This window comes from Agelaius tricolor, unplaced genomic scaffold (assembly GCF_023055355.1).
Source record: "Agelaius tricolor isolate 1412-34295 unplaced genomic scaffold, bAgeTri1.0.p SCAF_2, whole genome shotgun sequence".
Taxonomy (NCBI): domain Eukaryota; kingdom Metazoa; phylum Chordata; class Aves; order Passeriformes; family Icteridae; genus Agelaius; species Agelaius tricolor.
Window position 1 is genome coordinate 50,002,636 of NW_027269262.1, and position 25,378 is coordinate 50,028,013.

Here is a 25,378-nt window from a genome sequence, read left to right on the forward strand (position 1 = left end):
CTTCATATATGTAAGAAGTGATGTAATTTGGTCAGACTTGGCAGAGCTGTAAAAGGTACAGAGGATACCCTCTCTTGTGTTACCACCTCTTCTTTTTCACCATCTTCGTAGCTTGCTCTGACACCTGGAAACTCTGACCATTGCTGCTGCCACTTCTTTGAGATTTTGGGCTGATTTGTTCTGGAATAGAGTAGGCATGGCAAGAGGTGAGCAATTTCTCTGTTTCTGTTGCTGCTGACAGCAATATAAAGCACCAACGCTGTGGAACCAAGCAAAGTTGTTACTCAAAATGGCCAAAAAGAGGAGTGTTTCCTTTTCTTGTCTACATTTCTATCTGAAAAACATAGTTGCAAGGGAAGTTTAATACAAGCGTAATTATTTTTTTTCTCCTAATATTTTTTGGACTTCGAGCTTTTTGTACCACTTTAATGAACCATACAATAGGCCCTGTATTTTGTTATTGCTTGTTGCGCTCACTTTAGGTAGTTATAAGCAATACCCCTTAAATTTTATGCATAAAATAAAGCATGGGCATCAACATGCTTCAGAATGAATTGGAATTTAATCTAGACTTAGTTACGATACACAACGACCTCAAAGCAGAATTACTGAAGGTCATGCTGAGTTCCCTATCACACGTGCAAAAAATTTCCATTGTATTTTAAAATTTGTTTTTAGAGCTGTGTTGTGTGTATGCTGTCAGGATCACCCCCCTGCTTTACAAGGGTGACTGAGATCCACGTCCTCCCTCAGTGTTTCTTCAAGTCGAGCCCTGTGCATGAAGGTCAAACAGGACAGCATTTTCTCCTTCATCCGTACAGGTCCGTGCTCCTTTCGCCGTCTCGGCCTGTCAGCAAGCTCCCATCACGACAGGACGAACTCTCACACTTGCCGGAGCCGCTCTTGTTTTGAATGGAAGCCCAAGGACACCTGCAGCCCAGGTGCAGCCGGGGGAGGTCTGGCGCAGGTAGGCGGGCCGGAGGCTGGCACGGCGGGAGGAGCGGCTCCGCGGCTCTGCTGTGGCCACCCACACCTCGCCCCCATCCCGGGCCTCCGGCCGCGTCCCCTCCGGCCGCCCGGACTCTCTCCGCTGCCACCAACTTCAGCGCGGCACAGGCGCTGGAGTCCGCATGGCTCCATAAACACGGGCGGGCTCAAAGGGGCGGGGGGGCCGGGCCGGGCGCCGCCGCAGTAGGACGCGCTGGCGGCATTGGACCGCCCTTCTTCCCTCCTCCTCTCCCTCCCTCCCTCCCGCCGCCGGCAGGGGAGGCCGGGCCGGCCGGGCCCACGTGCGCGGCGCCCGGGAGCCGGCGGAGCGGCGCTGCCATGTGTTTCCGCGGGCGAGCCGCCGGCCGGGGCACCGCCTGAGCGCCCCCCGCCCGCGATGCTGCGGGGCGCCGCGGGGCTCTGCGCGACGCGGCCGCCCCCCGACCCCTCGCCGCCTCCTCCTCCATGAGCGCCTCGGCGGCCCCCGTCAGGCTCATGCCCGGCGGGCACCCGGAGCAGGCGGCCGCCTGCGCCCCAGCCGCGGGCTCGGCGCCCGAGCGAGGCAGCCCCGCCGCCGCTGTGCCCGCCGGCCCCGCCGCCACCCCGGCCCGTCCCGCGGCCGCCCCCGCGGGCACCCCGGTGGTGCGGGGGGCCGCTCCCGGCGTCCCGCGGCCGGTGGCGCCCAAGGGGCCGCCCGCGGCCACCCTCCAGTTGCCGGCCAACTTGCAGCTGCCCCCAGGTGAGTGATCCCTCCCGGGCTGCCCCTGCTGCGGGCACGTCCCGTATCGCGACTTAGCCGGCTTGTCGCGGTCGTCGCTGGCGAGGGACCGGTGGGCAGGACGGAGCCCGGCGCGCTGCCCTTGCTGCTGGAGACGAGCCGTGGCGAAGGACGGGCAGGGCGGCGGGGGTGGCGGTGATGTAGTGGCCGTGTATGTTTCGGGCTGCTTGTCTGTCCCAAACTCCTGGGAACCGGCGTGTGCGTCTACCTTGCGGGGCATGGGCAGTGTGCCTGGGCTCAGTCGGGTAGCAGCGCTGGGGATGCTTACAGCCTGTCTGCAGGATGGATCTGGAAGTCTCTGGATAAATGCAACTTCTTACTTTGCTGGATAGCACGAAGAGCAGGAGAAGTAACCAAAAATTCAGCGGCCAAGTTACTCTTATGTGTGACTTGGAAAAGACTGCTCGAGGCTTTAGTGGAACTTGGATGAAGGAGTATCTCGGGGAGGGGGTGTGAGCGTGGGTTGGAGGCTGCAGAGCGGCTCCGTAAGTTACCGAGCGGGTCCGGCTGCCCGCACTCGCCTCTGACCGGACGGTCCCGCGGGAATTCTTGTCACCGGCACAACCAGGCCGATGCGACTGCTCATGGAACAAAATACTGCCGTGCCTAAGGAGGACAGAGTTGAAAGTTCATTACGTGTTGCTCCTTGAAACCCTCTTTTTCTGTAAACCTCTGTGGGAAACATAAGGGTTTGGAGAGATGTTGCTCTTACAGATGTGTTTCCTATTGCAGCAGTGAAAATATTAGCGTAGGAGTTGCACAGTGCTGATACAGACATCTTAATACCTTGGATAGCAACAGAGGATTGCCAGGGCTTCCACCTGCACTTTCTCTTAAGGGGGAGAACGTGCTGTTGGTTCTGATCTTCTCATTTCTCCCTGTTGGGCTGTATCTAAGTGTTTTAAAAAAATAAAAATAAAAAAAAAAGTTTCTTTGCTTCCACTGGTTTTGGTCTTGCTCTTTTGAGACCCCAAGATATGTAATGACTTCATTGCTATTTGATGCTATAATTATTTCCTGCCAGGACAGTTCTGTTGTTGGAGCATCTGTTGCAATTACTTTCAGGTTGCATATTGCTGAAAAGGATGACTGGCCTTACAGTAATTCCTGTGCTGGTAGTGCATATTTGCTTTTTTTTTCCTCTCCTCATTTTTTTAAATCCTAATGTCTTTATCAAAGACATGCACCTCCCAAAGAGATATATAATGCTAATTAAAAAAAATTAGTCTTTAGTCAGTCAGTTTCACTGTAGATTTCCCAGCACTCATGATGCTGTAATGTCTGGGTAGTCAGCAGTCAAGGATGAGTTTAAATCCTTGCCAACTTTCCTCTGAAATGAACCATAATGGAAATATATTAACTTCTTGTAGCAGGGCTTCCCAGGTTTACAAGTTTTGTATCTAATACTTTTGCTTTCTGGAATGTATTGACATTCACTTAAACGCACCTTTCTGTGAAGGGGAAGATCATGTTGAGTTGCCTGTGGTTTGGGAACTACATGTTATTAAAACTTACAGGTTTTTTGTAGTGGCTTAAGTTCGACTGCATCCAGGTATACTGTTGAATGTCATCTGACTTGTGTTGTGGTAGGAAGCAGATGTCACGAAAGTGGTATTACCCCTCAGTTGCATCAGCTTGTTTTCCTTACTCCTGGGACAATGCAGTCTTTGTATCAGAAGTTCAGAGGTGCTGGTACTCTGTAGCATTGTAAATAAAAATAACTCTATGGACTTCAGTGCTTCAGAAGAAACTAGACGTTGTCAGATTTCAAATGGATCAATGTTTCAGGGGAACTTGTCTATGTAGTTGTTGCAAGGTTATATAAAAATGCATTCTGTCTTGAAAAAGTGTTAGTATTTTACCTCTGTCTTCTAGGTGGATTCAATTTTTAATTAATAATAAAAAATGCAAGATGGATAGTATTAAAGCTACAAGAGTTAGCAGCATTAAGAAAAAGAAATGGAATAAACCACCAAATTCCTAGGCTTGAAAAGTTTTTATTTCAAATAAACTGCCAAATCTAGGCATACAGGATAAAATACAGAAGGGAGGATGCTCTTAGGTTTAAAATTATGGCATTCACCTTTTTGTGGCACCTGCTAAGAAAAATGCATACAGAAAACATCCTTCCCTTGAGTTTCAGAGGGAAGTATTTGAGTGGCTTGTTCTGGACAGCACTGCCATGACTGGTCATGCTGAGTTTCTGATGAGCTGCTTGTGACCCAGAGTAGGCATTGCTTCCACAGCACTGCAGTCTGGGGAAGGAAGGGCACCAGTGGAGCTGTGTTTGCCTCTGTGACCTGGAGGGCAGTGGAGGTTCATGGAAATCAGGGATTTATGCTGCTCCTTCTCTTCCATCTCTACCTCCCCCTTCCTCTTGCTCAGAATAAAGCCAGGAGTTGGGAAAAGCAGATGACTAGCAAATGACTGACTCCTCATGCCCCTGAGCAGAGATTGCCCAAATGCCAAATGCCTCTTTTCGTCTGATTGCCCAGGAAAGACCACTGAGCTTTACAAGTTATCTTGGTCCTGAAGGACCCGGGCCTGCTGATGATTAACAAGGGGTTTTCATCACCTTCCTATGATTTCCTCTACAAAGTGCTGGTTTTCAGTAGAGCAGCCAGCTGTCAGAGCAGTGCTGCAGATACCCAAGGCCATCCCTAGCTGACCACCACTGGAGGCTTTAGCACACAACAGGACTCCAGCTGGTCTGACATCAGGGGTGGCTTTGGTCTTCTTATCGTGCATACTATCAGCTCTTAGATTCAGTGGCTGGGCTATGTCCTCCCAAATAAAGGGAATTTGATCTACCAAAGGGACCTTTCCTCAGTTGCCCTCTTTGCTGACAGGAGCAGCAAGGCTAGCAGCATTTCAGAAGGCTTTGCACGTCGCAGTCTGGGTCTGCAGAGAGCAGAGCGGCGGGGTGAGCGCCGTGCTGCCTCAGTCCTGAGCTACATGTGGCCTGTGCTGATGCTACAAACCTGCAAAAGTCTCATGTCATGGACCATCTGCTTAACAAGAAATTGTGTCCTTGGTTAACCTGAGCTTAATGAGGGGGAGAAATGGATGGGCTGTGCTATTAGACAGGAGGAAATAATTGGGAAGGGGAAGGAGACACAAGGGCCGTGACAAATGTCTATAGTTCACCGTGTCTTTGGGCCTCACACTGCTTTGGAGAAGTGGAGGGTAGAAAAAGAGCATAAAAACAACAAAAAGAATGTAGTTTCTCGGTTTTGTTTACTTTTCTTGAATTTAGGTTTTTGTCACTTCTGTGTCTGTACTTTCAGTCTATCCCTGGACCTGGAATGCTCATTACAAGCAGGTGTTCAAAGGACAATTAATAGATAAATCTGCTTTTCTGCTGATGCCATGAGAAAGGACAGAACTGAACCAGATGCCAGGATCCTCCATTGTTACCTTCAGTTTGCTTAGAGCAGGAAAATTCTTTGAAAACCTCTCCTCATGCCACACAGGGCTGTGGCAGCAGCTGCCATCACTTTCCACTGTAGCATTGGCTGCCTCTGGTGTGTGCATTTCTGTTTTATGCTTTCCATTACTGCTAACACCAGTGGGCCTGAGCAAGCACGGTGTCAGCAAAGAAAAGGTGCCCTGAGTGTGCTGTAATTTCACTAGCAGTGTGGTGCAAGGCATCGTCTCCGTGTAAGGTTTCCTTTGCACCTGACTTAGAGAGGAACAGCAGCAAGTTCAGCTTCTTGGTTTCTGTTTGCAGCTCAGTTGTCTTTGCTTGGATGTTTTGCCTCGTCTGTTGCAGGTTTTCCACTGCCTGCAGCTTATCTAGGCTGATAGTGGGTAACTTCAGAAAGCACAGCCACTGTTGTGTCAGGTGGCTGGGCTGCATGGCGTGGAGCGGGCAGGCAGCGTGTGCACTCCTCTGGGTGGGAAGGAGACCCAGCGTGGGTATTCCAAAACTGCAGGGGGGTGGTATGGAGCCTGGTCTTGTTGAGTTTCTCTTAACTGTCTGTAGAACCTAAGGTAGGTAACCTGAAGAGGTAAGGGCTGATAAACATCGGGATGCTGCTGCCTTCTGCTTTCTCCCTCGTCATGTTCTAGTTGTTGTTTTTTTTCAGTGGTAAAACCACGAGGAATTAGATTGTATGAATATTTGGTGATATTTGTATCTGGTCCCTTGCTTTAGAATAGGGGAAATTACTGATTTTAAAATACTTCTTGATTTATATTATGTTTGAGTAGGTGTAGGCTACCTAAAGATTTCTTGTTTCAACAGGCAGAAAACTGTAGAAATTCCTTTAAAGTATGCAGTTCCTGGATGTTGGTAATCCCATGAAGTCTGAGCATAGTACTTGTGCTTAGGCCAGTAGGGGCTAAATAATCCATGCTTGTAACTTTTTGTATGCCAATAACATCTTCTGGTCAGCAGGCCTCTGGGGATGGATTCTCTGCAGACTTCACTCTTCACGTTAGGTGACACTGATCAACTTTCTTTTTCCTGAGGAAGGGTGAGCAAAGCTTTCATGGGTTTGAAGAACTAAGTCAAACTTAGATAATAGCAAGGAAATGTGCTGTAACTACTTGAAATTTCAGCTGCACTGTAGGACTTGATTTTGCTTTCAGGACTGAGTTTGTCTAGCAAAATAATGCCTTCATATGATTAAATGCACAGCCATGTGGGAATTAAGATTTAAATCTTGGCAGAAAATGCAAAGCTAATGTCTAGATTTATGGTTTTCCAACACGCAGAAAAAAAATAGATGCATTCTGAATACTGAAGCATGGAAATATGACACTCAGTAAAATTAATGTTTAATGCTGTTCAGATTTTACCACTGATTAGAGTGTATTGTAAAGAATTACAGCTACAGTTTGGTGAACAGTAAACTTTTTTTTTAAATCCTTAGAAGAGAGAGAACATGAGCATGACTTGTGTTACTTTTGCAGTATTTAAAGGACCTTTCAGCTTGTAGCAGTAAAAATAGCATCACTCACACAGGTGACAGCTGGAGGAAAGACTAATTATGTTTCAGTATTCTTTTTCCCAAATATGCTGATAAAATTTAGGTAAGCTCATGTGTTGTTATTTTGAGTAGCAACCATACCAGGTTTTTTAAGTCATTTTAGAGAACCAGGTATTTGTTATGCCATTTGACTGGAGTCTGTGCTGTGCCTAGTGGGTAGGATTGTATTTACAGATGTATGTGTATACAAGTTTTGATGTAAATTGCAACACTTTTGATAGCTATCAAAGATGAATAATTAGTACTGCTTTAACCATTTAGACAAAAGCAAAAGGCAAATACATTTTTGAGAATTCTCTTGGCATTTTCTGAAAATTTATGATGTCAGAAGAAAACGAAGTATAATTTACAAAATGGAAAAAATCACCATAGATGTTTTTAAGTGCCTTACTATGCAGATTGTCAGGATTAAGGTCTGCTCTGCCATCTGGATCACCTTTAGAACAAAGTCCACTAACAGATCTTTTCCACCGGTGTCTTGAGGAAATAGTCTCTGATTGCAACTGAAGTGTGGTAAAAATAGCAATAGATGGAAGATCCTTGTTGCCAGTGAGGAAATCTAGGGTCTGTTAAGGCTGGAAAGCTGCTGAAGCTCAGTGATCTTACTGTGCTGTAAGAACAGTCTGATGATATGGTAACACTTAATTTTCCCAGCTCATGTTTGCAGGCTTTTTCCAGAGCATGCTTCCAGTTTGGTGGAGGCAGAGGTATGCTTTCATTAGTTCTGGCTGCTCCTAGGAGTTGCCTGAGAAATCAGAGTTCCTTGGGTGGATGTCCAGGCTAGAATAACAACTGGGTGAAACAGCCTGCCCTGGTTGGCACAGCACCTGAAGACTTTCCCTGGCAGCTTTCCCAGTGGCAGTTGCCACCTGTTCCCAGTGGAGCCCTGCAAGCCCAGTCCAGTGAATGGTGGGTGGTGCATTACCAGGCAGTCTCAGTGGGGCAGCCAGTGTTCTCTGTTGAAGGGGGTGACTGCACTCAGGGTACTGCAGAAGTATACATAGCTGCCATACTGGGCACTTGACAAATATCACACAGTTCTGGTGACAGTTTCCACAATATCTGTGTTAATGAGACAGAAGTTAATGCTTCCCATGAAGGTTTTGCTGTCTTCTGCAATAATTTTTGTTTGCTCCATCACACTTAGAGCAAGGTGGTGATCAGTGTTAAAATTCAGTGTTGATCCCTTGTTTGCAAGTGAAAAACCATCCAGCTGAGGAGTGAATTTGCACTTTCAGAAGTGGAATTCAACTTTCTTCTGGTCCCCAGGTGAGCAATGAGGAAACAAATATCCCATTGTAAAATTAATCTGAATTAACTGACCTCTTACTTAAAGGAGATAGAGATTTAAAGGGGACTGATCTTGTCCTTTGTTAAAACACTACCAAGACACTGATGATGTTTTCAGCAACTCTTGGTTTAAAGTTAAGATTTGTGGTTCAACATTTCAGCTTCAGATTTCTCAGTATCAGCTCAGTGGCTGTTCCAGAAATGGTAAGTGCAGGGTGTTGGCATACCTTCTGGTCCTTAGAAAGCTGTCTGCTGTATATGTATGGCTGCAGTGTGCCAAGCACATAACTTGCTATTTGAAGAATTTCACTCCAGTGAATACTAGGAGTACACAAGAGAATGTGGTGTAGAGACTCAATGCTTCTTTCAGTGCAGTAGGAGTTGTCTTGAGAGTAAGGAAGTGTCCCTTTGCTCCTTTGAGGTACTATTTCACTGCCATCAGCTGAGTTGCCAGCAAATATTTGAAGCTTCTGTATGAGTCCCAGAGAATGCTCAAGTCAGATCATCTTAGCTGTAGACAGTCCTAGAACTGTCTGATTACTCAGATAGGAAAGGAACCAAGCCTCAAGGTGCAAAGTTGCAAACCACAAAGATGCGATGGGGAAATGCTGATGGGAGATGATCCCAGTTGCTGAAAGGCGTGGCCCAAGGACATGAGCTAGATGCTATCACAATATCAAATAAGGCTCTGCCTTATTTGCACAGTGCACAGTGTTGGCTGAGAATCCCTGATGCCTATACACAATAAAAACAACACTTCTTGGGATTCAAGTGTAATAAATACGCTCTGAATCCAAATAGAAATGGTATTGCAATCTTGTAACTGTGCCCAGAAAACCTATTGGTTGTTTGTTGTTGGTCGTACAGTTATACTTTTGTTTAAGAGTTCTACAATAACTGTAAAATTCTGTGGCTATAAATGTATTCTCAAAGAAAGAAGCTCAACTGTATGTGCTGTCAAGGAAAACTCTTTTCATGCTGAAATGTGGGCCTGTATTCTGTGAAAAGGCATCAGAAAATGTGAAAACTAAGGGGGTCCAGTTGCTAAATTGTTAAACAGATATCCATCTGGGCAGCAAAATACATTGATGAGCAGCTAGTCTTCAACAGCTTGGATAAGACTTGCTGGTGGAGCAGTGTGTGAAACTTGGCTTCAGATTTTTGCAGTTTTAGCACTTGTGTCTAGTTCCTGGAGAAAGAGAGGGAGAGGGGACTTTGTTTACACTTTTGAGAAAGATGTGTGGTGTCCATTATTCCAGACTGTTTCAAACAATAGGATACCAGAGTCTGCTCCATCCTGCCTAGAAGAGATAGCATCATTCCTTTCCTGGTTTTCTATGCTTGGAAAGCCTGTGTCTGCACTGGCTATCTCAGGAGTTGGTGCCTGCTGTTAGCACAGAAAGATGCTTAGCCAGAGACAAGTTGGAGTTACTGGAGGCAGCAGCCTTTGCTGGGACTGTAAACCTCCCCAGCTGGTAGTGCGTACATGGTGGTTGTTTAAAACACTGCTCACAGCAGCCCAGACAGTCTGAGAAACGTTAATGCTTGTGGAACTGTGCTGTCAGCTGGACAGTGGTGTCTGCAATGAAAGCTGGTCACTGGCTTTGAAAAGGTGAGATGTCAGACATCAGCCTTGAAAGCTGTACTCCAGAGTCCATATGAGTCTGCAGTGCAGTTTGTGCAGTTGGCAGAGATGGCACCAACCTCTTTAAAGAACTTACAGGTATAACGTTGTGTATAGACTGTGTTCTGTTGTAGCATGAAAGAATATGGGGATTATGCCCTTTGAATTTTTCTCCTGACATGGAAATTAATGATTTCCATATCCATGGGTAAAACAAGGTGTCTTTCATTGGCATTCAAAATGACATTTCATTGTGACTCTGCAATATCTACATGCTAGTCACTGGTCCTAATCCATTGCTATGAAGACTCATTAGTTTAGAAGCTTCTCTGGAACAAAGGGAAAGAGCACAGAGGGTAATTTCTGAGATATGTAATTATTTAGTTTGTGAAACAAAATGTGAATGGAATTTATTGTTTGAGGGCCTGGATGTGTGGTGAGTGATTCTGGTTGCTGCAATAGCAGTACTTGATTGTGGGTTGGACATTTCTGAATCCTTGTATCAGCTAGAATTGACTTCCAAAGGTTGGAATGATTTGTTGTATGGAGTAAAATGTTTTGTGGATATAGTGTAGTTGCTGAACAACTTATCTTGACCCCATATAGTGTAGATGAGCCCTCTCCCCTACTTATCTGGGAAACATGAGAACAAGCACAGGTGTTTTTCCCAAGAAAAGCCTGAATCAGGCATTCTTTGTGACTTCACAAAAGATCTGCTGTCTGAAGTCAATTGCATTTGAAAATAGAAGTTAGAGATCATTACTGGGAGCCTGTGATGGGGTAACTTGGTGTAGCCTCCAGATCACTGTTGTGGCTTCATTCCTAAAACAGTGAAAAGCACAGCTAGGTGTTTCCTCCAAATTGGGCTGTTGTCCTTGTTTCTTCATCTCCACTACAGAAATTTGCAGTAGATATTTAGGAAAACTCAAGTACTGAGTGAGGTTCATAGGGAGTAAGTAGTTCTCCTGCATGCACTACAGACCATACTTCATCTGAAAACATTACAGCCTCTTCATATTAGAAGGATTATGTCAATCATGTAGAAGTTAATTACTGTCTTTCCCAGTATTTCATTAACACTTTGTGCCTCTTTTGCACTCTTTTTCAGCTAACCTACTGTCATAATGCACCTTGATACAATCACTGCTGGCACAGTCTACATCTCTAATAATGCTTTTCTGGTCTGTCTTATTCACTCCTGTAATGTATTTCTTAAAATTTTTAGGTGACCTAGTCTGTGGGGCTCAATAAATGGAATTGAAGAGGAAAAAACAGGCTTTTATTTCCTAAGGGATGTCTTTAGAGAGAAAAACTGTATTCAAACCTGTTGCATGGATTAGTAGTGTCTGGTATCTTATTTTCCAATTTTTGAATGATTCTAAATAGTCAAAGAAACTTAAAACCACTATTCATTTTTAATTGCCACTTAGTTACCTATGAAAACATCACCTCTAAAGCTTGGTTTTAGCTTGAAATAACTTCCTTAAAAGCTATTGCTTTGTTTTGAGTAGCTCAGTGAAAGAATGGGATTTGTTTAGGAACAGAGAGCTCTGACACATTACTGTTGTTTTAAAACATTTTTGTTGTTTAGCTTCTGATTTGAGGCCTGGAAGTCCCCATTTAGCCTTGTTTTTATAATTGGGTTTAAGTGTACTTTACTAAGATTGGCAGCATACCTGATGGAGGCACTCCTTGTTTTGAAATAAGCTAAATTTACCCTTCTTTGAATGCAGCTTTTGTGACTTATGTTCTCTTAAATGAGCTTGGTCTCATTGCGGTTGGTTCTTGCTTGTATTTTATTTTAGGAGCGAAAGACTGCTCTTCATTTCCTCACATTATTCCCTAAGCAGCAGTTCCCAAGAGCTGTTTGGTTGAGCAGTTGGGTTAGAAACCTTGTAATCAAAGTGGTGGCTTAACATGACAACTTCAGCTTTACCTGTAATAACAGCATAAGGTGTATCTCCACTGGAGCACAAATGCCAGCTGGTTCATCTCGGGAAATTCCTGAGGGAAGTTCCCCATCAGAAATGTCTCAGGCTTGTCTTATGTGGTGGAAGTTGCCTGCCCTTGTGGTGGGATGCTTTTAGCATTCATTGGTGCTCAGTGCTGCTGGATGAAGCCCAGAGCTTCAGTTGGCAGCACAGGTTTGTGTTAACAGCATTGTGGTTTCCTTAACACTATTCCCTGAAATACAGTGAAGCCCATGCAGGTGGCATTATGTAGAGTAGCATAAACAGATCTCTGCCGTTATCCCACAGCTTCTTGCCATGGTTCCAGTGAGGTTTTGGTGCTTTCTAGTTAAAATGCAGAGATATCTGGAAGCTTCCAGCCTGTGTTTCTTGGTTCCTGGGCTGGGTGCTAAACCAAGTTCAGAATAAGCTGGGTTTCCTTCATCAGTGGTGTTGGGACAGTGAAAATTTGTAGCAGATTAATCTCAAGTTTGTGAAAGGAAATGAAATGAAATTTCATTAGAAGGCCTCTGATTTTCCATTGCTCACAGTGCTGGCATGTCTCAGTAGAGGCTGATCTGGGTAGTGGCTGCCAGAGCTTTGCAGGACTGTTGCCAGGAACCATACCTGCAGCCCTGGTTCCAGGAGAAGGCAGGGCACTGGGTGTAGATCTCAATGAGACCTCTTCAAGGTAAGCAGGTATAGCATGGCTCCTTCTGTGTAGCTTTGGAGGAAACTAAGGTGGCTTTTGGTTGTCAGGTACTTCCCCTCCAGCTCCCTTCACAGGGTTACAGATGAAGAAGGATGTGCAGAGAACAAATGGCTGAAAGAGCTGATTGTGTTTTAACTGCCTTTTCAGCCACTGTAGGAAAACCAAATAACTTTCCAAAGTATGTTTTTGGCAGGACAGGCAGAATATCTGAGGACAGAAGTTTCAGTTCACTGCAAAATGGCTTGGTTTTTTGGTTTTTTTTAATCTGCTGGAGACACTTGAGTCCTTCAGTGAAGCATGTAAGAAATAATCTCTAATGGTAACTGGTCACTTTGGTTTGAAAATAGGAACAGCTTTGTAGCCCTAAAGGGATTGTGCCTTGCTCTTCCTAGCAAAGTGCGTGAATAATGAGGAAGTCGTTCCCGTTCTCTGAAACAACTCCAGTAAAACTATCAAACAATGTTCTTGGAAGTGCAGCCCAGAAGAGGGCATCTCTAGTGTTATGAGGATGCTTCATTGCTCTTCATTTACTACCATTGATGCTGATATTTTGCCCAGGTTGCCAATACCTTTTCTGTTTTTAAATGCAGTGCTGAGAGGTGTTAGATGAAACTTCATGCTTCAGCTGCTCAGAGATCCTGTGTTGTTTCATGTATTTTCTTTCTTCCTCCCATTTTCTTGTGGAGTTGCAGTGACTGCAAGACATGATGTTTTTTCACATTTGTTTTGTTAGTGTTTGCTTTCTAGTGAATGTGAAAACAGCTCTTGATAAGAAGTACTATCTTCCCCCCCTGCCAAGTGAAGAATGTGGATTCTTGCACTTAGCTTCATGTCTGATAGTAGCGTCCTGGTAGCTGCACGAGTCTGTTTATGTGACCTTTTTATTGAGAGCCTCAAGGTTACTGTCACCTGCTGTTCCCTCATTTCACACTTGTGCAGCTGTATAAAGTGTATGAGACTTCAGGCATTGGTTTTGAGAGCCATGGAACCTCTTCTTCTGGCATAAGAGACCTCCTGTGCTGCCTCTTGGAGTCTGTGCTATTGGCTGCAGTATGGGGTTATTGCTTTTGTTTCCAGGCAGAAGGGGAGTATCAAAGTTGTGAAAAACTGTAATTAAATTGTGGCAAGAGGTAAAAAATAAGTGCTGTTCTCAACAGCTTTCAAAGAGTTTCAGCCAATTCATGTGTCAGTTTACTGTCCCTTTGTGACATCAGTTGTTACTGCCCAGAACTGTCTCTAGTGTTTGGACAAGATGTGGCTCTTCAGTGTGTGGAGCTGTAGCTCTGACAGCTGTTTCAAATTTGCCTTCAGCTTTATCTGTGCATCAGGCATCAATAGCAATAAGCCTGCAGAAGCAGTAGTTTGTAGATTACCATAATACTGGCTTGGAGTTATAATTTTGCCAGTGTCACAAAGATCTGCTGCCATGAAGAGGTTATCAGGCTTAATTAAAAATTCTGCCAAATGGAACAAAGTTAGGGAAATGATTGTTTGTTACTCTAACTTATAGTCAAGTTACAGGCATTATCATAGTTGAATGTTCCAATCAAGACTATGATCACTGGATTAGCCTTAGGTAACTTCTTCTGTGGATGCTTTCACCAAGTTATTTTAATTCAGTATGGATGTCCTTGTGTTGCCTTATCCTGTTGCAAGGGCTGGAAACCTGCTTTATGTTTTGGGTTACATCCTTTTCAGGATCACTGCTATCCTGCTCAAATGTAAAGGGGTTACTTGTTTACCTTTTCTTTTTGGAGATGTTAATGAATTTACATATGAACTGTATTGTATTTGCATAAACTTTCTAGCTCACTCTTGAGGTAATTTCCTGTCAAGCAAGTAGATTGTGCTGGAAACTCACCCCATTCAGGTGACTGGAGGATGGGATACTTTTCCAGCAGGGTCTCCATCTCTGTTGAATGCCAATTGAAAATGCAGAACAGTAGTGCAAAACCAGTCCCAGCCCTATAATCAAGTTGACTGGTATCAATGTGGTTTCTCAAATGCAGAAGTAGAAAATGCACTTCTGATAATTTGACTTAACAGACAAATGTAATGAGTAGTGACAAAATATCCAAGTACATTAAAACTTACTCTTAATGCATTCCAAACCTCTAAAGGAATGAAATTATAAGTTTATATGTGGCTTCTCAAAGTAGTATAGCTGTCAGTGATGTTTTAAACCAGGCTTATAAAAGAAAAGCCTAAAATCTCCAGTAGCAACACTTCTGCCATTCTGAATGTAGACTTAGAGCGAAATGCTCTTGCTAGTAAATGTGGTCAGCTTTCTCTCTTTCAGTGAAATCTGCATAAGCATGTGGTCTGAACAAGGGAAACAATGCTCTTTTCCTGGCTGATGATAAATTGTTTGCCATGAATCACTGTCTAAATGAGATGGCGTGAAAAGAAAATGAGAAATCTAATATGTTTTCTATAATTCCGGTTATTCATTGATTAAATTAAATGATCCATCTGTACCTAAATATAATTATAGTCAAGTCATCAGTGGAGGAGGAGAAAGCTGAGTTGTCAGATGGAGTTAACAGTGTTTTTCTGAATATGCAACTTGCCTTGTGCATCTGGCCCATGTAGTAAAAGCTGCTTGAGAAAAGAGGGGATCATGTAGATGCTGCTCTTGCAGTTCTCAGCTTGTGTCTGCTATGTAAATGGCAATATGTTGATGCTACAGAATTTTATACCAGGTTTTGTGTCGTCTTGCAATATCCTCTTATGCTTTTAGATGTGGAGGATGAAAAGCTGTTTCTAAGCATGTGGTTATAGCTTGATTGTTTAAAAAAAAAACCCCAAAACATACTCAGCAAAACCCAACTCGTGGAGCTTGTGGCTTTTTCTGTTGTATGCATTTAAACTCAGACAGAAGAAGTGTTTTAGACTGTATTGTGTGGTCATATTTTGTCAGCTTTCAGACTAACCAAGTCATAAAAAGACTTTCATTACAGTCTTGTTTTACACTAGGAAAGATTGTAAGTGTGCATAGAAGATCTGGGTTTCAGATATTGGATAACTTGCAAGAAAGTTTAATGCACTCCTCCAGAAACATTGAGGTTTTACTTACTGGATTCTCTGGATCCAGTCTTACTTACTGGATTCTCCTGTACCTCCTCCTTCCTTTTATTTGAAAGATCAGTGATAAGTGAGGTTGTTTGAGGATGGTGTTTTCAGTGGTGGACTTTGCAGCAGCTGCTGCTGGAGACAAAGGAGACGAGACACCACAAAGGTAGGGTCCTCTGTAGCTCCCTTGAAGGATCTGACATGGTACAGACCAACCATCCAGCTGGGATTTTGTATTTGTGATTGTTTTGAATCCTCTGATTTTTTCAGAGATGAGCCATTAGGAGAGGAGACTTTAGTAGCTGAATGGTCTTTTTTTTTTTTTTTTTTTTTTCACTTTCCTTTTTAATTCTTTCCCACTGGAATCTCCCTATTTGGCTTCAAACTGCTCCAATAAAACCCTGGGTTTTAATGCTTTTGGGCATGCCCTTGACAGAGGGAGAGCTTCAAATATCTCAGTGACTTTGATTTTCATGGGAGACCACTGCCCTCTTGACTGGGGAGGATGATCTTGATACAGGTAGGTGAGCTGATACTAATCAGGCTTCAGTTCTCACTACAGTTTTCTCTAAGCTGTGTTTTCACCTCTAAGTATGTGCCTAAGTGTTCAGAAACTGAAGAGGCAGCCAAGTGTGATAGTGGTGATGAATTTTGCAGATGAAGAACTGCTTAAAATTAGTGCTAAAGTAATCCCAGAGTGTGTGTATATTTTGTGTGTCTGTCTTTTTAATGTTCAGAATATCTTTTTGACTCAAATGGTGAGCTGCTTTGCAATTTGCATCTTGTATGCATACCATGTTTCAGCGTGGCCAGTGGTTAAGTTTTTCTCTTGAATGTAGGAATTATTTTCTGTCAAGAGATGCGTAGTAAAGCTGATGTGCACTTTATTCTTCTATTTCTTGGCAGCTGTTCCTTGGAGTAATAAAGTAAATATTACATTATCTAGTGTGGTCTAGTTATTTCTTCCACAGAAACACAGGAAAGCCGTAATATCACAGCCTGAATGTGTTTTTTTTTCAACAGGAACTGTTCTTATCAGAAGCAGTAATGGGCACCTAATGCTGGTATCTCAACAGTCAATAGGACAAGCACAGAACCAGACACAAAACAACACAAGTGTGAGACCACCTGTGCCAACCAGCACACCTGCAATCAGAATATGTGCTGTGCAGGTAACTTCTCTCATAACTTTAGTTTGGCATAGCTGTATGTTATGTAGGTAGAACAGGGTTTGCAAATAAGTTGTGGAGGGTTAAATAAACGTTTGAACCCTTTCTGAGTGGGGTGATGGTGTTTGGTTTTGCACCAATAAACATCACTATGTGCTTTGCTTTCTTGCTTGGGTAAAAACTTGTGGACTGTTACATATGGTAAAGGTCAAATTAGTGAACTCCTCTCTGATGATGGTGATGATGTAAACCATTTTAAGAAAAAAAATGCCAGCCAAAATTGCCTAAATGGTTATTGCTACTATCAAAAACCTTGTGATCCTCTGTTGGGATATTTCTCCAAAGCTGAGGACCTTTCCCATGTCCCTAGGATATTCCTCCTTCCCTGAACTCTGCTGGCTTTTTGCTTCCACCTCTTAGTGTGGTCAGCACGCAAGAGTAAGGAGCTACATAAAAGTAACAATTTATGTATTTCTTTAACCATTTTATTCTGATTATGCATTATCTATAAATGTCTCTGAATCTGTTATTGAATATTAAAGTGGTAGACAAAGAGCTTTGTTGAGCAGTGTTTAAATGATATGGACTGTGTGAATGATGCCTGTGTTGTTACTGTTAAGAGGATGTGCCTCAGTTTGTATCTGACCCCAACTGCAATGTCTGTTTTGTCATTGCTTGTCTGACAACTGTTCTCTGCCCATGTGTAATTATTTTTAATGTTTTATTTTTTTCAAAGAATTCTGGCACACAGTTAGTAAAGAAAATAGCAGCTGCTCCTGTGAAAACATTATCTCAAACAACAAATGCTGTGGTTTCTACTGTTCAGACACCTGCTGTAATACAGGTACTTTGCAAGCTTTATAGTATGGTGGAATAAGTGACAGAAAGAACTGGAGAAAATATAGATGCATTCCTGTTATTTCTAACTGTAATCTGGTTTTCAGTAAGCTTAGTAACCTTTGTCCTCATAAGAAATTATTTCTCAAATCTGTTTTTTTAAATGCATAATTTAATTAGGCTTCTGTCAGTGTGTGTCAGATAATCTTAACTCACTACAGTAGAAAGCACGTGAACAATGAATACAATAAATAGTTCAGAGAGCCATTTCCAGTGCTTTTGTATGCTGTGACAGAGCTCCTTCATTCTCTTGCTAAATCTTTTCTGGGAGATGTGCTCCTGTTTGGGTTCCCTGATTCCTCAGTGCAGAAAAAGGTATACCTGAGATCATGTTGAGGGGAAAATGAGCTGTCTGCACCAATCAAGCTGTTTTTCATGTATATGATGTTTTTCCCCCTTATTATAAACTGAAGGAAGGTCATAGCTGAAGACCTGTTCTCTAATTGAGTGTGGCAGATGGGTTCCACAGGTACAGCTGTAAATAGGCAGTGGTTGAAAATGCCTCATTATTTTCAGGTAGTATTTTTGTCTTATTTCCTAGGTCTTATATAGCTTTTTCTGGAGAAAAAATGTTGTAGACCTCTTCTGAAGAGGGTTTTATCACCTGCAGAGTATGAGATTTTTCCTATGTATGGTTCATCCTCTGTTCTTGGGGACCAGGCTTCTGGATAAGCATGTGGAACGAAAAGAAACCCACATTTTTCTGCATATAGTATGTTCTGTTCATAATCTGGAGGAGAAATCATGAAGAAGTCTGGCTTGTACTTGTGTTTTGTGACAAGACTTCAAAGGAGACTTGAGCTGTAGCAGTTGACAAAACACTCAGTAAATGAGCAAGATCAGTCATTTAAAAAAACATGCTGGATGTATGTTCTTGACCCTGAGGGTGTTTGAAGGGTTGGGGGATGTGTGTGCTGACAGTGGTAACAGTCTGACTAACAAGTTCATCCTTCTGCTGTTCTTCTGTATCAGCAGCTGAACACTACTCACACTCTGTGCTTTTTTTTTCACTTCCCTCTCACTACAGATGGATAATGTTGGGGCTAAAGTGGAAAACCCAGAGGCCTCTCTTAATTCAGTTCCTATTTTGCTCAGAATGGAAACAGTGTATGCTTTCTGTATAAGTACAGTAATGGATATTCCTCACTTTTGTTTTGGAATCCTAGCTTGCAAACTTGTGATCTCTGCATAGAGGTCTTTAGGATATAAAAACAGTAGTTATCTACTATACTACCCTTGCACTGGGGAAAAGAGATGAAGGTCATCCATCATCTGATGGATGAAGTCACATGCATCCTCACACTCTCATGTGGGTAAACACTGAGATTCATCATGCTATTAACTTCTCTTTTTAAAACTTTTATCTGCCTTTGGCTTGGTTTTTCTGTACTTTAATTCAGTTTTGATATAGTCTGTTGAACTTGTGTTCTTCTAAAATATTTTAAGACATAGACTTGGAGTGTTTTTTGTAAGCTGTTTTTTTTTTCCCCCACTGTAGAAAGTGGAACACTTGGAATGAGCTGTAGGGCTAGATTTAGACAGCAGGAATGATGACTCTAGGAAAAATTAACAGAGCTGTTTTGTTTGGAGTGGCTTCCTTGAAGCCCCTCTGTTTTACAGAGGATTGCAAAGCCCTCTGTACGAGCTCCTTGTACAGTGAAGAGTAAACAGATGCAATGTGGATACATCTTGCCATCATGTGGGCACGTTGCTCCTCACCCTGGGGTGGACAAGAGAAGAGTGCTGCAAAGGGAGCCAGTGCAAAAAGTTGATGGAACCATCTGGGGAAAGATGGCAGAGTCCCTGAGTCTGATTTCCTTGGCAGCAATTCATTCATCAGTCTTAAAATAACTTCCTGATCTTAGTCTTGGTAATTTTTGGAGGTCACAGGAGAGGAGTGTTGGTCTGGAAGTATGATGTCACCACAGAAAGTGGTGGAGAGTGGAGAGGAAATAATACTTGGCTTGGTTCTGCATCTTCAGTCTCGTGTGAAATCCAACTTGGAACACTCCCTGCTAAACTCTGTAGGTACTGACTGCAGGATTATTCTCCTCATCAACGAAAATATTTCCCTTTTCTGACATTCCTGAATGTTTAAGCTCTGAGGTTAGACAAAATTACCTGCACATTCTTATTTTTTACCTGTTTCCCAGATGGCATAACAAAGCTGCAAAGTGTCTAATTAGCATCATGCTGGGGCACTTTCATTTAGATGCAAAGCACTTCTTCTCTTGAAATGACTTCAAAATATGCAGGATTAATGCCATTTTTTGTGGTGACCGTTTCTCTGTTGCTCGAAGTGAGAATGAGAATTGTCAGTAGCGAAAAAGGTTGACGGGAGATGACAGAAATTAATTCCCATATATTCATTTTCCTGGGAAAAGGGTCCAGCAGACTTCCTGTTGTTTCCTCCCTCAGCTGATAAAATGCTGTTCTAGTCTTGATGTGTAAGCATGCTGGAATTTGCAAGAGATCAGCTCCTGTTTTCGACTTTTAAAGGCCCAGGGCATTGCAACTTGGCAGATCTGCGCTGTGTCCCCTTCCGTCTTCCTCCTGCCCATCTGTTTGTGGGATTCTTGTGCCCAGTTTGCCTCCCCGTGGTCTCAGAGCTGTTGAGCCTCATCCTTGGAAGAGGCAGTGGTGGTGGCAAAGATCCTGCAGAGAGCTATTAAAGTGTTACCAACAGTGGGAGCCTGAGCTAGAAAGCTTTCTGGTAGCTGCCTGCTGCTTTCATGTCAAGCTGGCAGCAGCTTGGGGAGGAGAGGACACCCACCCAGAAAAGAAAAAATTGTAAATGTATGACAAAAGCGTTATGGTTTTGCTTTAGCTTTAAATGTTTGTTCATTAATTTCCCTTTCCTGAAAGACTGCTGTTCTGTGTGATGTCTGTCCCACTTTTGATTAGTTTTTGTTTTATCCTTGGTAGGTTAAGTTAGATTCCTGTCTAACTCTCTTATGATTGATGCAATTAGCCAGTATTAGTTGTGCGTGTTTGACTAAGCTGGGGTGCTTAAATGTGTTAGGAGTCAGTGAAAGCCATTACATTGTGCAGATCCGAACCTAAAATTTGAACTACAAAACCAGACTTTCCCTTCCTCTTCACAGGCTTGGAGGAAAGATGACAGCCAACTTTAGGTTTCAAATGTTAACCTGGAACTCTGCCTGCGGGTTCCCTCTGGCTTTTCAGATTTTAAGTTGAGAAATCAAAAGTTGTGGTTTTTTGCCTGGGCAGATTGTTTTAATTGTATTGTATTCTGTTGTATCAAATGAACTGTGTTGGTGTTTTGGGTATGGTTTGTTTGTTTGTTCTCTTTAATATCTGAAGTAGCAATACTTGGGTTTAGCAATACTTGGGTTTTAGATTTAACCTAGTTTGCAAAGAAGTGAGGTACTTTTTCCTAAACCTTAATTACTCTCCTGTTGCTGGAGCTTCTGAATCTGTTGGTAAATTATAATGAGCTTTTAAAAAGAGGTCTCAAAATAACTGGATTTTGTGAGAGTTTCTGTCAGGGCAGAGGAGAAGGAGATCCAAATTGCTGCCCACGAGGAAAAAGCAGGAAGAACTTGCTAGGTCCATTTGCTGAGCTGGCTGCTTCTGCTGGCACTTGCATCCTTCCAAAGTTGACATGATGTCTTTTTGTGTGATAGGAAGAGCAAGGGGTGTTGCAATTGGGAGAGGAGCTTCAGGGCAAGACTGGAAGATAAATAATGACTTACTATTCTGAAGATAAACAGAATCCTATCACCTGGCTTAGCATTGCCCGAAATCCATTAGTCTTAGACTGTAGGAGCCTGGCAAAGTTAATATATTGGTTTCTTCAAGACAAATTTTACCTTCCTCTCTTCCTTCAAAGTTGCAGGCAGTGCTTTGGTCTGGATATGTCTCTGTAATTTCTTCCCCCCCACCCTTGATTTATAAATAGAATTATGGCTGTGGCTGTCACTTACTATATTAAATAGAGCCTCCCAAAACAAATTAATCTAAACTCTAAAAACAAGGAGAAGAATTGTTTCTTTGTGCTTCAGATAGCAGTGTGGAGGGAAGCTGCTACCTTATATGCTAGCAGAATCCAGGGAAGTGGCTGCTTTGTATGCTAGCAGAATCCAGTATGTTTGTCACGTTGTTCCTTGGTTAAAAAGTGTTAATTTTTCTCTTCAGCCAGCAGCTGCAACAGCTAGTGCTACTACAGTTACTGCTGTAAAGCCTTTGAGTACTGGAACACCTGTAAAACTTCCAGTTACAGGACCACCTGCACAAGCTATCTCCCAAAAGGCAGTCTCTGTGAAAGCAGAGGGCACAACGGTAGCACAGACCAGCGCTTCTGCAGTAAGGAAAAAAAAAGTTTTTAATTAAAAATTAACATTCTGTATGTTCATCAGAGGTTGAAGAGACAGTGCAACATCTAACAGTCTTCTCTTTATTTCCACACTAGGAGATGCTAGAGAATGTGAAGAAATGCAAGAATTTTCTTGCTACGCTAGTAAAATTGGCGTCTAGTGGACCTCAAGCCCCTGAGATGGGGCAGAATGTGAAGAATCTGGTGCAAAACCTACTGGTGAGACTTTTTTCAAAACAAAGTCTGCGTCATTTGTCTATGAATTTTTGACATGTACTTTGTCATAGTTTTGTTCCTGTTATTTTGTAGCTTTTTTTTTTTAACAGCTCAGGAGTTGGATTTGTGGCAGAATGCATCTGACCCTTGTTAAGTCTTACATTATAAATCTTACTTTTTTAAACTGAATCCCATGCTGTGTTATTTCCCCTCTCACATTTCTGTTTCACTTTATGCACACAGGTAACCGACAGCAGGAGGAGCTGGTAGTGTTAACACAGCTTCTGGGTATATTTTTTTTCATGTTAGTGTAGTTTTGAGTCCTCAGTAGCAACAATCTGGAGGTTGCAGTGCAGCACTGAGTCCATACTACTGCTTTACTCCAAGACAGAACTGAGCAGAGGAACAGGAATGACATTATCAATAGTTTAAAACAGTAGGATGGAGCAAACAGTGTGGTGGCTGCCAAACTCTCTCTCTTTGCAGGTGGCTTCCGTATGGTGCTTCGTGCTGTATCCCAGCACAGCTGGGTTTTCCTGGTAACGATTTCTCCTGCCACTTCTTGTCATGGCATTTGACCGCTGCTGCTGTGTTGTTGTTCCACCCTAGCAGAAGGCTGTGTGCTGGTGGAGGGGGGTGGCTTTGCTAGTGGTACCAAAGGGCTTTTCAGTCTGGGAAGGTGTGATGTAGACAGGTGTAATTTCAGAGAGCAGATTGTTTGAAGAATGCAGCCTTGCAAAAATTTGATTCCTTACCCTCTGTCCCTGCGGGACTGTACACCTTCCTTCTGTGGGAAAAATTGAGTTGTTCTTTCTTGTGCTTACAGTACTTGTTGTTTTTTGGTTTTGTTTCTTTTTAAAGAGCAGTTAGTAAGAGATGTTAATACATTGTTAACTGCACAGTTGTTTGCTTTTTGTAGTAGTTTAAAATTCTGCTATTTGGTATGTGTATGATTTAAATGCAAAATAGAGTTTTGTGTGTATGAGAGAAATGAGTAAATTGCAGCTGGGCAGCAGAATGATGCTTAAGGCAGTGTTTCATGAAGTGGCTGTCAAGCACCCTGTATGCACTGAGCCTTAGTGTGCCAAACCACTTGCATCTGTATCAGTGAGACCTCGGTGACCCATGTTTGCATCTCAGTGAGATCTAACAGGCAACAGATCAAGTGGCTAAATGGGAGAGCTGCTGGAAGCTCTGTTTGTCTGCAAAAACACAGTCTCTAAAATCCCTGTCCTGTTTATCTAGCAACCTGGAACAGTTTCTCCAGAGGTAACCTAGTGAGAGGAGTAATTTCTCAGCAGAAATGGAGACTGGTGTTCCCTTTGTGTGTTTATACCTTTTTGGAGGAGGTAATGTTCTTGATGAGTCTGGGGCTTAACCCTGTGTGCAAGTGAGGGGTCTCAGAAGTTTACTCCAGCTTCCTAACCCTCCCAAGCCCTTGAGTCAGGTATTTGTGTTGGGACAGGCTGGAAAGCATTAAGAAAGGAAACAGTACTCTGTAATTCAGAGGACTGTTACCGTGGGGGTATGCAGAAATGTTTCGATCATTTTGGAAAGACTGTGTTAAATGTTCTAATGTGCTGTGTAATGCAGTAGTTTGGAATTGTCTTACCAAAACTGCTAAGTTGTCGTAAGTCTTTGATGCCTCTAAGTTTATTTTTATGCAGAGAAACTACCTTTACTGAAAGAAGTACTAGTAGTTGATTTAACAGTGAAATACTCAAAAAGATCAGTGCTGCTTATAAACTTTTTTCTGTCCCTTCACTTCAGTGACTGGGTGTGAACACCTATCCCTAAGTGTGTTAACTGCCTGTAGCTGAAGAAAGCATAAACAACTTGGGTAATACTATATGAACATTACAACATTGTTCTATCCTGACTCCCCTTTTTTTTTCTTTTTAAATAAAGTAGGAAAAAAGCATTTGAGTACTGAAATTGAACAATGCCACGATAATATAAGTTTCCATGACCTTTTGGTACGTCTTGAGGTAAATTCACTTATAACTTAAAATTATAATTTTATTTTCCTCTTAGGAAGCAAAAATTGAACCAGAAGAATTTACAAAAAAGTTGTACACAGAGCTTAAGTCATCTCCACAACCATATTTAGTTCCTTTTCTCAAGGTAAGTGTCTGATTATGGATATGTAGTATTTAAAGAAGGAAGGGAGGAGGACCAGAAGAGAAGAGAGTTGAGGCATTCAAATTTGTTCAGGTCACTTGAAGAATGGTGCTCTGTGACTGTTGTGCTTGGAAAGACAATTCTTAAGGGGAGGAGGAGTTTTTGAGGAGTATTTTATGCTGTGTTCCTAATGTTGTAGAGTAATTGCCCTCTCGGTGTTAGGGGAGACTGGTGTGTTGGAAGCTGTGCATCTAGTCTACAGTAGAGCAGCTGTGGTAAGATAACCTCCTACTTTCTCATCAAAATTGTAGCAATTCTGAGTTCTAACTCAAAGGCTGACAGCAGTGGTGATGCACAAGCTTATGCCATGTTAAAGATCAAACAATCTGCATAAAGCTATTCATCTTCTGCTGGTTTATGTTTAGCTAGAGACAGGAAAAATCTCTGCCCCTTGCTCCAGAAAGGGTCTGATAAGACTACTGTAGCTTAGGAAAAGAATCCCAGGGACTCTACTTCTGTTCAAGCAAATAATCATATAAAGGAAAAAATGCTTCCTTGAGACTTTTAATCATATTATAGAATGGTATTAACAAAATAAAAAATAATTATACAGCAAGCATTAAATCTCAGTGAAAACATAGAAAACTATGTTAAGTTTACTAAATCCAGTGTGCACCATACTCTTAGGTTTGTTGGACCTGTACGTTCATTATAAGCGTGATGGTGAATAAAGGAAAAATAGTTAAGTGGTAAAGCTGGGACAGAGTTTTTCTGGAGTTTGCCCTCTTCCTTGGTATTTGATGGGCCATATAACAATGCATGGGATAATGTTTATATTGCTCTAGATGGCTGATGCTCATCTACTGAAATCTGGGATAAAAATTTTCCTTACAGTGGCAACTTTTAAATGCCTTGCTAGCAAGTTTGCCATGAGTCTGAAAGAGTGCAGTCATCTCTGCAGCACCTTAAGCTGAGATGAGAGATTCAGATTTGATATTAGAAAAAAAATTGTCACTTTTAGGATGGTCAGGCATTGGAATGGGTTGCCCGGGGCGGGTGGTGCAGTCACCATCCCTTAGGTGTTTAATAGGATCTGGATCTGGTGCTGGGTGATGAGATTTAGTGGTTTAGGGGATACAGTAGTAGTGCTGGGCTGACAGTTGGACTTGATGATCTTAAAGGTATAAGGTCTCTTCCAACCTTGATGATTCTATGATACATAAAATGTTATGA

The 25,378-nt window shown here is 42.6% G+C and overlaps 1 protein-coding gene across 1 annotated transcript in view; it reads left to right on the plus strand.

The window, feature by feature from the left end:
- Positions 1-1,266: 1,266 nt before the first annotated feature.
- Positions 1,267-25,378, plus strand: part of TAF4B (TATA-box binding protein associated factor 4b) — a 70,399-nt gene continuing 46,287 nt past the window's right edge. Inside the window, exons 1-6 of the mRNA XM_071418532.1 lie at positions 1,267-1,726; positions 16,430-16,578; positions 17,312-17,419; positions 21,631-21,798; positions 21,905-22,027; positions 24,059-24,148. Coding sequence (XP_071274633.1) covers positions 1,453-1,726; positions 16,430-16,578; positions 17,312-17,419; positions 21,631-21,798; positions 21,905-22,027; positions 24,059-24,148 — 912 coding nt within the window. The 5' untranslated portion in view covers positions 1,267-1,452. The remainder of the gene's footprint in view (positions 1,727-16,429; positions 16,579-17,311; positions 17,420-21,630; positions 21,799-21,904; positions 22,028-24,058; positions 24,149-25,378) is intronic.